A 17,763-nucleotide genomic window follows, 5' to 3' on the forward strand; every position below is an offset into this window, starting at 1 on the left:
TTTTAATTTGTGTAATTTAATTATACAGGGGGTGCAGCATTTACAGGCTCCGCTTATCGTTGTACCCCCTCCATCGTGTTGTACTTTTTATAATTATTGTATTTTGTTGTAATTTTTGATGGAAATAAATAAAATAAAATAAAATAAAAATACAAAAAAATTATTATACCACTGGAAACCTCTGGCTATACGCAATGTTTAGTACACACAAGTTCTTGCAGATTAATTAGTTAAGTAAAAATATCGTCGAATTTGCATTGCTGGTTAACCAGAATAAAATTACAACACATTGCCCTAGGGAGCGGTGTAATACAGATAATCATGCATTAACAGACCTAAAAGCGGAATCGATTGAAAGTTTGGGAATTATCTTTTCTCGTGGATATTAATTTACTTAAAAATGTCATAAAATGAGCATGCTAGGATCAAAAAAAAATGCTAGGATTAAAAAATTGCTGAGTAAGAAATGGAAAATAATCAATGTAATCAATGGTGTCAGAGGAAGAAATTGACACTTTCCAAAGATCTCTGCTGAGAAGGCTATTAGACATCAAAATATGGCACAAGAAAATCTCAAATCAAGACCTCTACGAGAAAACCAAGGAAACTAAATGGAGTAATAACATCAAGAAAAGGCGGCTCCTTTGGATAGGACACCTCCTGAGACTACCTGACGATACACCAGCAAAGCAAGCTCTTCAAGAATACGAAAGACACGTAAAACGACCAAGAGGGAAACCAAAAACTACGTGGATATCAGCAATTCAAAAAGAGCTGACAGAAATCAAAGAAGACTTAACCATAAAGAAAGCGACTGAACTTCCGAGAAAGAGAGACCTGCCTGGAGTAACTTTATTGATGGCGCTATGTCAGGCTGCTGACGAGAAGCGTTTATGATGATGGATGATGAATCAATGGTGATTGGTTACTATGACGTTGTTAACCAATCTTAGGCGCCACGTGCACTATTTTATATTTTATTATGTCTGTCACGGTTCATATAAAATATGCTTGGAAATAATAATCATATCTTTACTTGCTACGGCTACTTGCTACCAGAAAGGTTCTTGTGACTTAATGTCTCGCGTTTGGTTATGTAGTTTTGTTGCCTTATTCCTTAACTATACATTGCAGTAGAAAGAATCGAAGATCACAATCTGATTGACGTGTGTCAAAGTATTCCATAAATTGATTAAACTTGAATTAAGTGCAACTCAATGAATGGTGCAGTGTTCAACTAATTTAACACCGGATTTGAAAAATCGCGAATGAGAATTCACAGCATTTCAATTTCCCTGAATAACCAATAATTATTATTGCTATGTTTGTCACAGACTTTGTTATAAAGTACTTTACCGATTCCTTGCGACGCTAAACTGACTCAGTATACGGCGGACCATAAGCAGTTACACATCAGCCATTGGATATCATAGTTTCTAGCAATGGCTGATTACCTGTTCATTTATGGAGTCTCCACTTTAGTGACATCAATTCTTGCTATAATTGGAAATGTGTTGATAATCGTTGCTTTCTACCAGGAAATAAGCTTAAGAACCAAACCAAGTAACTTGCTCATTCTTGCACTGTCTATCAGCGATTTGATCAATAGCATATACCTATTCATTTATTATGGTGTAACATTTTCTGGATATCCATATGGGGAAATTGGATGTATGGTATCGGTTTTCCGGAGTACCTGTTTTTGTAAGTAAACTTCTTCTCGTTGCCATAAGTTTGGATCGAGTTTTCTTGTTTCGTTAGGATACTCAAAATATACCAAATTGCAATCCACAAATCGTATTAAACTACTCATCATCATTTGTTTTGGAACAGGACTTGTCATCTCGGTAATCGAATTAAGTTTATGGAATTACGCAAAGAGGGTAAATCATATTGCTGCAAATCTTGACTTTAGTTCATACTGCTTGTATCCGGCAAAACGAATGCATGTGTACATCCTCGTCGTAAGTATTGGCTACTTTACCCTCCCGGTGGTTCTTATAGCTGTATTAAGTATTACTTTCCTAGCTTTTCTTCGCGGGAGAATTAGACACACCAACGCAATTGGGCACGGCAACAGTAGTACTGGATCTGCATCAGTCTCAGCTGCGTTATCGTCGGGGGATCAGGAACATAACGACGGCGGATCGGGTGAAAGAAAGAAATACCTAAAACCTGCAATTACGCTCGGAGCTTTGGTTGCGGCAATGTGCTTTAGCTCGCTGCCGTTTTGTTTGTATAATATCACTATTGTTGCAAGCCCAGGTCTGAACAATTTTGAAGTACTTCACGTGATGTTGATTATTGCGCAGTTGAATCCGTTGTTTGATCCTATATTTTATGGAGCAACGCAAAGAAGTATTCAGAACTTGTACAAGAAAAGGTTTTCAAGGTTTCTACGATGGTTTCGTCGAGATTGAAATAAATTGGAACCTTATGGAATGAAACAAAGTAAAAATGTTAAGCGCATTGTAAAGAAATGCCGTCTCTTTGATATCACATGACTATCTTTAAGCACGTCAATTTCTACGAGTTCTTCACCTACGGACTTTGTTTTTACAAACATAACATACATTTTAATGTGTCAACTCCTAGATAGCGAGAACCAATCAGAGCAAAGCATAATTGCACGGGCATTTTTTTTTATAACAATAGCAAAAATCATAGATTTTTAAAATTGTCAACACTTTTTCTCTTATGACTTAACGCATTACATTCTCTATTACTTCCACAAGTTACAATTCGCTTTTTCAAAATCGATATATTTTCATGTTTTCAACACTATTATACTAATTCACACATTACATTACAATTCACTTTTTTCAAAAACGACAGTTTTTCAACTTTTCAAAAGTTTCTTATACTGTTTCAAACATATTTGCTTGACAAATCCATTAAATGAGTACTCACTACTTTAGGTTTCGCCATCGGGGCCGATGGCTTGATCACAAGTTACGTGTTCCACTGCTTTGTGCATGGTTTGAAAAAAAAGTTCACGAGAGAAAACAGAAAAGACATTCAGTGGCGTAGCCAGGATTTTGGAACCGAGGGGGCACAACTTGTAAATGTACCGACGGAATTATTTTTTGCCGACGGAAGTTGTGATTTGTTGACCCAAATATTTTGTGCATGGTTTGAAAAAGTGATGAGCAAAAAAAAAAAAAAGGATGATAGGCGGTACCAACATAAAAACACAACATTTTTTTGTAAAATTCAATTTCATTCACAATTTTTCATCATTTTTTTATAATTCTCCCCTTTTTTCTCTCACCCTGGTTAAAAAATAGTCTATTGTTAACCCATTTTTTTTCACCAACGCCTTCCGTCTACCGACGGCCTTACATGAACCGACGGCCATGAAGAGCGGGGGGAGGGGGGGCACCGGCCCCCCTGTCCCCTCTGGCTACGCCACTGTTGACATTTCTCGGAAGTGATGATGTTTTTGTTTTGAACAGTGGATCGTATACGGATCGAGAGAAACTATACCTTCGTCGCGGTTGCCCCCCTTTTTGCGAATGTAGACAGTTCGGGACACGGCTAAAAGCGTTTTTAGGACTCTAAAACAATAGCAAAAAGAAAGCTCACGAGAGAAAACAGAAAAGAATCAACCTCAGAACAGCACATATCAGCCATTACAAACCACATAGCTCAATAAAATCACATCATATAATGGTATACCTTCACACAATAGAGTTCGCTTTTTCAAAATCAACACTTGCTCATCTTTTCAACATTTTTATAATTATTTCTTCACAAATTGCATTGGTGAATTCAAAAACGACACTTTTTCAACTTTGCAACACTTTTTTTATTATATTTTCAAATTACATGTATATTGGCTTTTTTTTTAAATCGACACTTTTTAAAGTGGTCAACATTTTTATTCTTATATACTTAATTTTCAAATAACATTGGCTCTTTCAAAATAGTCTTTTACATTCGCACTTTAAAAACGACACTTCTTCAACTTTTCAATTTTTTAATACTACTTTTCAAATGATATGGCCTTTTAAAATCGACACTTTTTAAAGTTTTCAACACTTTCTTACTATTTTCACACATTACATTCTCCCACTACTTTCACAAATTGCAATCTGCCCTGTCAAAAACGACACCTTTTCAAGTTTTCACCACATTCTTTTTCACCAATTTCTTGACATGCACTTATAGATAAATAAATTGTCTTACTTTATTAATTCAATTTAATAACTTCTATGTTATAAATAAAATGACACATAACGTAAGTGAAGCTACTTTCTATCTTTTTTATTTGATTCATAAACTTACAGTCAAAACACACAAGAGTGAAGATTGCAGTGAGTAATCAGCCCTTTATAAATGTTCTTGCCACCATCTATCATATAGTAAACTATACATTGCGAATTAATATCAAATTATTTTAAAATAAAAAATGTACATGTAAGGTGAGTTTATATTATGTTATATGGCGAATTAAAGGAGTATTTCGTGATCCTAGCATCCACTTTTTATGACATTTTTCAGTAGATATCCACAAAAAAAGCTTATTCTAAAAAATTTCAGTTGATTCCGATTTTGCCTTTACGAGTTATGCATGGTTATGTGTAGAGCCTGTGTAGACAATGTGTTGCAATTTTGTTCTGGTATACCAGAACGAAATTCAAATTTCACGATTACTTTGCTAAACGAATTAATCTGCAAGAAATATTTTGTACATAAACATTATGTAGCCAGAGGTTCCAGTGATATAAAAATCTCAACTTTTTTTGAGAAAAGTCGGGGGATGATGCTGTGGATCACGAAATGCCCTTTCAACTAAAATCTGCAGTCAGTGCAGTGTAGTATTTGTGACGTGGTATATCGAAAGCAGACACTTTTGGGCAGGATCGTAAATGGAGAAATAGCCAAAAATCTACCCGGGGTGATTTTTTCACGATTTGGGTTTATGATGTTATCAATGTTTAAAATATTGTCTGATCGTTTCAGACCGGAATATAACTGGCATCTTGTATTTTTGAGACATTTTTCAAGGTAATTCCTACTCTCAACATTGTCAATAATATTTTTAAAGGCAGCTTATCTATTATTAATATTAAAGGCCCATTCAGTGATTTGCTCATCCGGACGATCGTAAAAATCATCAAAATTTTGGTACCGTACCTTTGTTATTACATAGATGTGCTAAGTCTGCGAATGGTTCAGCCGAAAGCCGTGTAGGCCTATTTAAGACAAAATAAGACATTTTACACGAATCTGTATTTTTTTAGATACTGACAGTATCTAAAATTAGCTACAAGTATTTGAATGGCGGGGCTTGAACTTCGTCAGTACTGCTGTTTTCTTCATTTTTTGCCAACTTTGGCATTTCAAAAATAGCAAATGACAATTTGAATGACTTAGGCCTATCCTTCTCTTTTAAGCAATTTATAAACAATTTTAATTCTTTTACTCTTGCGCTGGGATCACTGAATGGGTCTTTAAGAAATGTGGCGTATCATGTCAAAAACAGACATCTTTTGGACAGCTTATAAATTTGGAGGCTTTCACATAAAGAGCTATTTTGCTCCACAACGCCGTTTTCCCCAATAAAATCGGACATTCCTAAGCGAAGATATTGAGTTCGTAAGTTATGGTATTAAAAATTGGAAATTGAAATATCGTGGGTAAAAAGCTGAAAAGACAAATAAAACCAGAACAGTACAATTTAGAGAACAATAATGAATTAATAATAATGAACAATAATGAATTAGGAGTTAATGTTTTCTGCAGTTTCAGTGTACATCTTCTCACCGTTGATGGTTTGGTGGACTGTCATGTAACATGGATGTAGTAAGCCGTGATCCTAAAAATGCCTTTCACATTGACCAAAACTAATTACAAGACCTCTTCTACATTGAGTCTGGCTTTCCCTTTTAAAGGGAATTTGTATTATCCTACTTTCCAAATCATATTGGTCTTTTCAAAATGAACACTTTTGAACTTTTCAAAATTTTTTCTCTTACTACTTTCACACATTATATTTTACCATTATTTTCACAATTTGCAATCTTCTTTTTCAAAACGACACTTTTTTCAACACTTTTTATACTATACTTTCTAAATTATATTGTCTTTTCAAAATTGACAATATTTTCAAAGTTTTCAACACGTTTTCTTTTACTATATAATGATATTCTTTATGATAGATATTCTTTTTATTTAGAAAACGTTGTCTTTAATCTTTTAGAATTTCAAGGAATGATACAATTTTGAGTTGGAAATTACAGCAAACTTCCGGAATCATTTATATCTCTCTGTTATGAATATTAAAGGAAGTCTCCGGCAATTACCAATGATTACATTTCTTATAAAATAAGTATCAAGCACGAATCACGTGGTTTTATTCAAAACAATCTCATATTGATCTTAAAAACAAATAACAGCCGTCTCTCACCACCCGATATTCAAATGTCCCGGGCACCGAAATTGTATCTGGCAATGTTGTCCCAGTAACACAATGAAGTTAACTACAATTGTGCACAAATAACCACGACGTCATTGCCCTAGACAATTTCGGCGCGGGAATTTTGAATATCGCGTGTTGAGAGCCGTCTGTTTTTATTCGTTTTTATAGTCAATATGATTTTTTTTCTAAATCAAACCATTTGATTCGTGCGTGATAATTGTTTTTCTAAAATGTTGTGATTGCCGGAGCGTTCCTTTAAGGAGTTAATGACTAGAAATACTAAGCTACAGTATTTTCATTTGTTTTTCTTTTGGCGAAAAAAGATAGTATTACTTTAAGAATAGTATTAGCCTATACTAAATACATATAAAACTAACAGTTTATGTTGTTCGTGGTGAAGAGAAACACTTGATCACTTTAATCATTTCCCAGTGCCGATATGAAATGCCATTTTGGTATGCAAAGAAGACTTTGAATTCCTGATATTAAATTTGATCAGTTCATAGTTTTGCGCATAATCCCTTAGTGTTGGTTAAGTAGGCTATACCAAAGCAGGAGCGAAAGCCGAATAAGGTGCAACTCTGCTAGTCTTATTACAAGACTGCCCTACCCCAACCCTTAACCCTAACCTAAAACGATGCACGCTGTCGAAATTGCCTATTGTATCGGTACGTGGGATAGTCGGCAGGGGCCCATCGCTGGAAAGCAAGCTTGACCACGCTTAACAATTTCGACCGCGTGCATTGTTTTGATTTGCAACTTGTAAAAATCCACCAAATTTAATATACTGGTATCAAGCTTTGTCAATTTAGAGTGTGGTATAAAATTTGGTATCAAATTGGAACTAACAAGATTCTGCACACGACCTTATCAATCATATTGTCATAACAAGATTAAGTTTTGGTATAGGACTGGTTACAGCACTGTGGACTTTCTTTATTTGACGTGTTTTCTATGTTTACTCTAATAACCTGATATTATACGTAATTATTGTAACCTGCATTTGACAAGTCATTTTGAAAATGGATGCACCTAGACAAAATTGGAACACCAATGTTTTTGCTTGCTAGTGGCTCAAAACACTTTCCTAAACAACATATATCCAAAAATGACAAATAGGGGAAGGGGAAAAATGCTAATGTGCATAAAACAAAAATGGCCGCTAGTTAAGGGCTTATTTTTTACCCATGTGGATATGATGGAACAAGATTTGACATGACCTTTTGACAAGAACTGTTCATCAAAGGTAGATGAAGCTACACTTTTTCTTATTCTATTATATATCACGATTAGATATTTCGGCCTACTTGTGTTATTGTGTTTATAGCGCTATGAATCTGTACAGTAACAATTCTATATCATAAAAAACGTTAAAAACCTTGAACTTTTTCTTTTTCATTTTTCATTTCCGCATCGGACAATGAGCTTCGTGTATACTATTCAATGATCGAACTTCAAATCAAAGTAACGTAGTAAACTTGACATATGACAAATGTCATAATACATTTTCTGCGGTATGTTTTCATTATTGTGTCTATTGTGTGATAATGGCAACGAAAAAATGAATACACTATCCAATTATCACGTTTTCTGCGAGCATTTCTATTAATTTTCAGCATTATTTATGAGTATTTCCATGGACACTAAACAGAGACACATGTTTTAAATCCTGTAACTATGTATTACATCAATCTGCAAATACTCGATGTTGAAAAAAGGGGAACAGAAGAACAAAACGGTTCGATTGAACTCAATATTAATTTAAAAAAAGAATACAATTTAAATCAATATCGATTTCCATTTCACTCGTAATGTTACCCAGCTCCTGTTTTACTCAACATCGAGTAATTTAATGTATTCGATGTAGATGTGACGTAATAAATCGGATTTACTGCAGTGCAACAGGGCATAAATGCACAAAACTGCAATTTTGTACAGATTGACATGTAATTTAAAATCTATAAAAAAAATGATGTCGCTTACAACATTGTTTGATCAACGATTGACTGCCTCATCCGCCCTACTTTTTCCCAACAAAATGCAGATTTTGGTATCAGTTGAAAAGCTTTGAAAGCTTTATATTTCTCTTATTAAATGCAATTCATTTAGGCGCTATGATCAAAAACATGGTTTGGTGGTTGCTAACAGTAAAGTTGTATCTAGAAAAGTCCGTGTGGCTCATATAGTTTTACTTCCAAATTAGAATTCAAATCGTTGGGGGCAAACTCAAAACTTAAAATAAGAATGGATGGGCGACGGGCCTTGATGTGAGGCATATAGAAAACAACATGTTATATAATTGGACCACCAAACTTTAACATCCGGTATATTGTGATATCACCCTATGTGTTTTATACCAACGATACAGCATGATTTCTAAGAATATAAGCATTCAAATGTGAAGACCTGAGCGCAAGAAGACCGTATGTCCACTTGGCCCCTCAACATGTATACACTAAAGTTGCGGCGTATAGTTTCGTATAGTTTGGTAATGTTTTATACATGTTCAGGGGCCAAAACAAATCTTTCACAACCTTTCATGATGTTTTCACCCTGGAACACGTATTAAACATTATAAAACCCTAAGAAACTATACGTAACTTTAGTGTATACATGTTGAAGGGCCAAGTGGACTTACGGTCTTCTTTCGCTCATGTCTTCATGTATTTTTTTGCTGTCAGATGTATAGTTTCAGAGATACATTACTTTCAAGACTTGAAACTGACCTTTAGAGAAAAAAAACTGAAAATGTTTGGGTTTTTTTAAAGCTAGAAAACAGTGTAAAATTGGGGTAAAATAGCTCCAATTGGGCTAAAAATAAAATAAAAATGGTAAATTGAGCACCAACAAAAAATATTGAAATCCGCTAAAAAGCTGAATTTCAAATGAAAAGGATGTCAAATGGTCCAATTTAGGTCTTGTAAGCATACATGCCCTACCTTATACCACCCAAGTGTGTCTCCGCCCGGACCGACCGGTTAAACAAACAAACAAAGAACAAACAAACACATTTGGAAGAAAGAAAGAAGATTTAGGAGCTTTGCAATATCATGTGTGCCAACTGATATTAACGAGGCGTGAAAGTGTAGGAAAAACAAAAGATGAAATTCAAATAAAGAATACAAAATGATTTCCTATCTAATGATTACCTTTTAGAATTGATAGAATCCAAAGCTCTTTTCAATTATGACGAATTGGCAATATTTGATGTAGAGGAGAAATCCCGGGAGAAATTTCCCCTTTCTTCTAGTTCAACACAAAGAACACTTTATATTAGAGTGTTGGGTAATCAACTCAAAGTCGAATGTAATTGCTTCCTTCTATTTGTATGGACAAAATACAGACAAAGTATATATTATTGCATTGCATTTCAAACAAGTATAAAAGTGTAATGTGTAAAACTACTTATTAATGGAGTTAAATCCAGTCGACAGCACTTAAGGGACAGATAGCTATATTTTTCTAATTTTTAAAATTGCATTAGCTATTGTTATTAGTTATTACTTTTAGTCAAAATGGGCTATTTCTGTTCAAATCCATACACCAACTAATAGTATTAAATCCAGTCGAAAGCTCTTAAGGGACAAATCCAGTCGAAAGCTGTTAAGAGAAAAATAGCTATATTTTTTCTAATAATGTTTAAAATTGCATTAGCTATTGTTAGTTGTTACTTTTAGTCAAAATGGGCTATTCCTGTTCAAATCCATACACCCCCTATAGAAGATGAAGATATGACCTTAATATTCCACACAGGGAGTGTGAATATCAAATGGGGTTACCTAAAAACCCTGAATGGGTGACTCTATTTTAAATCCACATTCCCTGTTTGGGAGCATTAAAAACTATGGTGGGAGTTGAAGTCATGTCTTCTAAAGGGGGTGTATGGATTTCAACTGGAATGAGTTATCAACTGGAATAACCCATCTTGAAGGCACTTGTCGATGATGATTGATGGTGGTTTGGTGGATATAAAAAAGAGTGCTTTTCACAAAAGATGTAAACAAAGCTCTAAAAGCATTTACACTGGACTTCTTTCTAGACAATTAAACACAAAAATATAACTCTTCTAAAAATTGCAGATTTTCACTTAATAATACGACCTACAAAATATGAAAAGAGGTTTTTTCTTACGTATAATGTCATCTTTTAAACAACTCTCGACTCAATGAATTCAAAAAGCATTAGATTCATTTTATCTCTTAATCTCTTCACTGTGTGTGTTTGTCTCTCTGACTCTTTCTCTCTCTCTCTCTCTGACACCGGCGGCAAACCTTCGAGTGTGCCCGCTACTGAAAAGGTGGCTGTTTTCGCTTCTGTTTTGGACACCCGCATTTTTTTAAAAAACAACAATGTAAAAACCTAAATATGAATGTACCAAATGGCTTCAATTAGATTTCAATTCTTTTTAAATGGCCTACTTCGGATGTGGAAGACACCCCCTGCGTATGGATTAACAAGTGGCCGTTTTTGCTTATGTTTTGGGCACCCGTACACTTTCGCAATGATTACAGTAATAGTGAAAATTGGTCGACAAATGGGTTCAATTGGGCCTTCATTTTGCACAATTTTCCAACTTCTTGGTGGGGGTGGGGGGGGGGGGGTGGTGGCAGACACCCCTCGTGTATGATTAAACAGGTCCCCGTAATTTATATAATAATACTGAACAATAGTGAAAACAACTAAAATTGTGCACAACAATGGTGCCAAAATGGTGCACCAAATCCGGGTCTGAAGTGGGGTGGGAGTGGGGGGGGGTGGCACAAGCCGTTTTTCGGCAATTTTCATATGGGATTTTTTTAAATTTCAGATCGATTGGGGGCACATGCCCCTATGACGCTACGCCACTGTTGAAAGCAATAGTAGCCTGGGAATAGTAGGCCTATATAGTGTAAAAAGGGTGCATCAAATGCATAGGCTATGCGTAGATCCCGGGGATACCCCCCAATATTTTGCCAGGGGGGATGGTCCATACAATCACCCCCCCCCAATGTTGACACATGTATCATGTGTATGTGGAATTTTGACTAAATTAACCTCATATTTGGCCATTTTAGCCCCCAAAGTGACAATTTTTGCGCAAATTTGCATCATAAACCATGGACGTACTAGTAAATCAAACAGGTTTCTTAATATCACGAATATCCATTTTAAAAGCCAGGGGAAGTGAGGAAGTGAAGGAAGGAGGGGTCGAGGGGTGAAAAGAGGAGAGGAAGAAGGAGAGTGAGGGAGTGATAGGCCCTAAAGTGTAGGTATAAGAAAGAATAAGTGCAGAGAAAGGAAAGAAAGGAATGAATAAATACAATGATAGTTATTATTATAAAAACTAAACACAAAACAGCACTAGGCAGCCTAGACCTTCCCTCGGACCCATGGAGAACGACTGGTAATGTAGATTATATAACATTAAATAAAACTGATACCTGGACCCTCACAATCTGCAGGCAATTTCCCTTCCACTTCCCAGCATTTTGTGGGGATTCACTTTTACCGATCCTGGGTCAGACGAGTTTTCTGTATATCACGTCCGTGGTCTCACTGTCTTGCCGTTTGTGTAAGCGGCTACTTAGCCTGACCAATCAATGTAGATCTCAGCATGCAAGGCGATATTTGAAGTAGTTGTCATTGATAGTCTATTGATCATAACCAACGCGCGCAAAATGACAATAGAACTGGGTCATGCATGTTATGTGCCTACCATATTTGAATTGACAATGGGGTGGGGCTATCATAATTGACGCCACAGTCATGTTACATAGCTTGATGTACTTTTCTGTTCAAAATCTAACAGTCTCGGATTAGGAGAGCTATTATAAAAAAAGGAGCACTAAAACTTTGTTGCTGGCAGTTAGGGCTTAGTGGTGTGTTGGTATTATCTGTGGAGTGACAGGGAAGGTGGTTTTAGCTCTAAGTATTTACCCAGAGATGGAACCGAGACTGTGGGGGCAGTCTATAGGCAACCATTCAATGATGCCAAAACCTTTATGCGTTACGTAATTAAAACACACAGTCCGATGTATTTCACACCTGCCAAACACAAGTCACCCATTTTCAAAAGCTGTACTTTGAATGTACACTCTCATGAATATTGATTGGCAACATTTTCCAATATGCGACCGTACATTGGTTCAATGCATAGGTACCGCGTAAAAAAATTGAAATTTACTTATTTTTATTTTAAAAAAAAAATTGAAAAAAAAAAAATTGGTCAGGCCTTAATTTGAGGAGCGGGCGGTGGAGGACAAACAAACAACTATTTTTTTTTGGCCTAAGGCATACACACTGTAAAAATTATCCAGCCATTTTAATTTTCTTCTAGTGCGGACAGACGTGTGTCTTCAGGAATTTAAAGAACCCCAAACCTCGGAGAATTTTAAGATGGCGTCCAAAAAAACCAACAATGGCTTGTTCAAGGAGAGAGAAATTGCAAGAGAATGGAAGAAGAAGGTCTTAACCCAATAGAGAAATGTTGTGGTCTAGTCTAAAAGAAAGGTTTTTTGAAACTCCTTATTGCAAAATCATAACACCACTTACAGATAGAGTCCAGAGTGTATGGCAAAGCCTAGATAAGAATAAGGAACTTCTTGTGCCATTAGTTGACATTATTTCTGTGGCAAGCGTGGTTTGGAGGTATCATGGTGATTGACCACCAAGGATCCTATGACTTCAAATAAAATTGTTTAACATCTCTAGTCTCTACTCATGTAACAACATAACAAATAACAAGTAGCCTTGAAATGCATTGTGTGAGTTTCATTTTAAACATGTTATAAATGCTTTTGGGTAGGGGCGGAACGAACTTATTGCACACGGTATAGTAAAAATTGTATTCATCTATTGTTATTGTAGTTAATCCGATCATTACGTCACTTCTACAGCGAATAGGTAGCTTATTTCCACACTCAGCTTTATATATGGTATAATTAACTTTTGTAGGTATGATGTGACACGATAAAATATGAACAATCAACTATATAGTCATATTAGAGGTTTATACCAGCGCACTGAATGGTCTATTGTTCTATTGTGTCCGATTTGAGCGCTGACATATTGGAAAATGTTGCCAATCAATATTCATGAGAGTGTACATTCAACGTCCAATTTTCAAAATTGGGTGACTTGTGCTTGGCAGGTGTAAAATACATCTGACTGGGCGTTTTAAATACGTAACGCATAAAGGCATTGACATCATCGAATGACTGCCTATAATAGTGCTGTTAGTCTTAGGCCTATGTGGGGGGGGGGCTGTGTTTAGTTTCTATAATGATTATTATAAGGCCTACATTTATTTGTCATTCCTTTCTTTTCCTTTCTCTGTACTTATTCTTTCCTTGCTAAAGTATCACTCCCTCTTCTTATCTCCCTTCCCTTCTCCATCCCCTCATACTTTTTGTCCCTCTTTCTCTCTTCCTCCAGCCCCCTCTCATTCTTCATGTTCCCTCCTCCACCTCTTCCTCCCTCATCCCCTCCCAAGACCTCTCACAAAAGAGCTTCCCCCCTTCAGTATGCCACTGTTTATGACATTCTCCTTCTTAAAATAAAATAAAAATCAATTTTATTTTATTTTAATACAGGCTATTTTATACAGGCCTATACCGGTATACTTATTATATGTTACATGTATACGTAGCTATTAGCATTATACAGTACTAGACATGCAGACATGGCAGCCTTGGTGTGTAATCATTCAGCAAGCGCATTCAATTTATTTAAATGAAGCACCTACAGTCAGTGGGGTGACAACGAACTGCATCAGCGGCTAATGTGTGCCTTTTGTGCTTACGGCTACTCAATCACACCCTTGGGTGGTATGACAACAAAAGGTACACTTTTCGTTATAGTAAGCGCTTTCACGCGACTTTCGTTTGATCACTTATTGACAGTAGCCTGCTAGGAAAAGCGTTAATACACTGTCGGGTCAGCTTACCGATTTAATGGTGGAAGCCCTTTGTCCCAAATAAAAGGTACCTTTCGATGAATAGCTTGTCAGATTTCAAATCGGCACAAGTGTACAATGCGTTACATAATCTATTGCCTCTCCATTCTTAATAGCTCCATGGTTTATACTGCTTAACTATGAGTATGAGAATCCATATCATTTAATGCAAGAGTACACCAATTTCAGACAGAGAAGCGAAGTGGGAACAAAGATGAAAGAGAAGAGAGGGAGGACAGATCAAAAGACTGAGAAAGATGATAATAGAGCGAGAGCGAGGGGGGTGCCAATGAACAGAGCTATTAAGCAAGGGTTATACATTATTTAAGGGGGGGGGAACGAATTAAGCATTAGTTATTCCGATTTTAGAATTTCATTGAATTGAACGCGTCATTAAACAGTTCTATAAAAAGATGATATTACAAGTAAAAAATATTAAAAAGAAGATATTACAAGCAGATATTGAAAAGAAGATATTAAAATGAAGGTACTCATTTCTCATATTTATATTTATAAGAAACAAATGCGATGCAGCACATCAAAAGGGGGAGAGTTTTGTGGCAAAGTGCTTTCAAGATAGATTAAAATAGACACTAAAATACATAAAAAATACAAAAAGAAACTATTACGAGTTACACTTCTGGAATGCCTATGGCAAACTGTCAAAAACGTGTATTATATTCTGACCTGATTTTCAGAGGCTATAAAGTTCAAAACAATAATGGTTTCAGGAAGTTGTCATGGTGAACCTTTTTGATTAAAACATTTATTGTATTGGTATACTTTTTATATCAAATCTGATATTGAAAAAAAATAATACCATGATCTACCATGTAAAATTCAATTTTGGGGAGTCAAAATTGAACAACATCACAAACATAATAACAATGTATTTCGCTTCAAATAATACATCAAGATAAAAAAAATATTATGTTCATAGTTATAGTTGCTCAATTTACCTTCAAAGTTAAAGATAATAATTGACATTTTTGGTAAAAAATAGTACAAAAATGACAAACAATGGTTTTTTTGCAGCTGACCTATATCATTATCTCAATAAGCCTTTTTTGAAATATGGCGGGCGCAAAAGGAGAGGGCGTACTTTGAAGTGAGTAATCGTTTGTCAGCTGAGAAGCATACAAAAGATTACTCACTTCAAAGTACGCCCTCTCCTTTTATGCCCGCCATATTTCAAAAAATAATGCTTATTCACATCGCGTTTCAGAGATGACCACTAGATCAGAGATGGTAAATGAAAAAAACTGAGTGTGTAATAATACATCTTGGAAGGTTGGTCCAAAATAGTTGCACGAACATCTTATAATAGAAGCTTCTTGACAATATGGTCAGCATACAGGGTGTCCCTAAAAGAACTGTATCGTCGGAAACTTAATTGTTTGGCTTTTGAAGAAGTCTCAACTTGAAGTTGATAGACAAATTCACGTTGATCAATGTAAGAGCTACACTCGCATGTTGGAACAGGCGAAATGTGACCACCATCGCGCAGAAATATCTGAGTGTAATGACCGCCAGCTATTTCGTGTCGTCGATAAATGAGTCGTCCAGCTGCTGCTTCAACACCTGCGCTTCCATCCCACGATGATGCAAAGTCTCTCGCTAACAGATTCGCCGATTTCTTCTGCACAAAGATCAAGAAGCTTCGGGAAGAAATGGATAAATCTACGTGTCCAGAGATATCTGTTGACATTCGCGATACATGTAATAGTGAGTTTAGCGCTTTCAGCCCGGTTTCGGAAGAGACAGTAGGGAAGATTATTCTCGAATCAGCCGCAAAATCATGCCCTCTTGACCCGATTCCATCTTCGCTGCTCAAGGACTGCCTAGATGTCATTCTTCCGTGTATTACTAGCGTAGTCAACAAATCTCTGACGACGGGCGAAATGCCATCTGAGCTGAAAGTCGCGAGGGTAGTTCCACTGCTGAAAAAGCCTGGTATTGATCCGGAAGCATTGAAAAACTACAGACCCATATCAAATCTAAAGTTCTTGTTTAAGACCATCGAAAGGGTAGCATCATCACAGATCAATGCTTATTTGCAAGATAAAGGTCTATTTGCACCAATGCAGTCAGCATACCGCAAGTATCATAGCACTGAGACGGCCCTGTTGCGTGTTCAAAATGATCTCCTGCGGGCAGTTGATCAGCATCAAGAAGCCGTGCTGATCCTGCTCGATTTCTCGGCAGCGTTTGACACGATTGATCATGACATCCTTCTCCATCGTCTGTGTCAACGCTACGGTATCACTCAAACAGCCTTGAAATGGTTCTCCACGTATTTACGGGGTCGTACTCAGTGCATTGATATTGGCGGTGTGCTTTCTGATGAGCACTTGTTGGAAGAAGGTGTTCCACAGGGTTCAGTGTTTGGTCCTTCTATTTTTACTATGTACACTGCCCCTCTTGGTGATATCATTGCTTCTCATGGATTAAATCACATGATCTATGCTGACGATACCCAGCTATATATGATACTGGATCGGTCTGAGAGATCCAAAGATTTTAGCAGGCTTGAAAAGTGCGTCAGCGATGTGAAGTCATGGGCTGTTTCCAACAAGCTTATGCTAAACGACTCAAAGACGGAGGTCGTTCACATGAGTTCCCGATATGTTCAGTCATCACCTCTCCCACCTTTGACGATCGGTGATTCTGTCATTAATGCATCTGAGTCAGCACGCGATCTTGGTGTCATTTTTGATAGCAGACTTGATATGAAGCAACATATTAAGAGCATCACCAAATCTGCATCATTTGCCATCTACAGAATAGGTCAGATACGCAAGTACCTTAATTCCAACGCAACAGAACGCCTTGTTCACGCATTTGTGTCATCACGCCTGGATTGCTGCAACAGTTTACTCTTCGGCCTCCCTGATTGTGATATCGCCAAGTTACAGCGTCTCCAGAATTCAGCTGCAAGGTTGGTTTCGCGGTGCAAATATCGCGACCATATCACACCAGTTCTGGAAGAACTACACTGGCTGCCAGTTCAATACCGTATCGAGTACAAGATACTTCTACTTATACATACAAATCTTTGTGTGATTTGGCACCAGCATACATTAAAGACCTCGTCTGCTCATATCACCCGAGTCGCTCTCTTCGCTCATCGTCAAAGAACCTTCTTCGTCCGCCGTCAAAAGGAAACACTATTTATTATAGTGACCGTGCCTTTTGTGCTTCCGCTCCTCATCTATGGAATCAACTTCCGGATCACATCAGGCTAGCGTCTTCTGTCACCAACTTCAAAACGTTGCTTAAGACCCATTTATTTAAGAAGGCATACAATTGTTAAACAATTTTTATGTCATTTTGATGTTTGCTGTTATCTTGAGTCATATTTGTTTTTGCATGTGTAATTTATTATGTATAGTTTATGTTAATTTTC

The 17,763-nt window shown here is 36.6% G+C and overlaps 1 protein-coding gene across 1 annotated transcript; it reads left to right on the plus strand.

Moving 5' to 3' along the window:
* Positions 1-489: 489 nt before the first annotated feature.
* Positions 490-897, plus strand: LOC140167618 (uncharacterized). The gene has a single exon (XM_072190916.1). It carries the CDS (start codon positions 490-492, stop codon positions 895-897), a length of 408 nt encoding a protein of 135 aa, XP_072047017.1.
* Positions 898-17,763: the final 16,866 nt, after the last annotated feature.

This window comes from Amphiura filiformis, chromosome 13 (genome assembly GCF_039555335.1).
Source record: "Amphiura filiformis chromosome 13, Afil_fr2py, whole genome shotgun sequence".
In the NCBI taxonomy this organism is placed as follows: Eukaryota; Metazoa; Echinodermata; class Ophiuroidea; order Amphilepidida; family Amphiuridae; genus Amphiura; species Amphiura filiformis.

Excerpts from the sequence above, each read along its gene's own strand:
- LOC140167618 (XM_072190916.1), top strand. The coding sequence starts at position 490 with ATGGTGTCAGAGGAAGAAATTGACACTTTCCAAAGATCTCTGCTGAGA.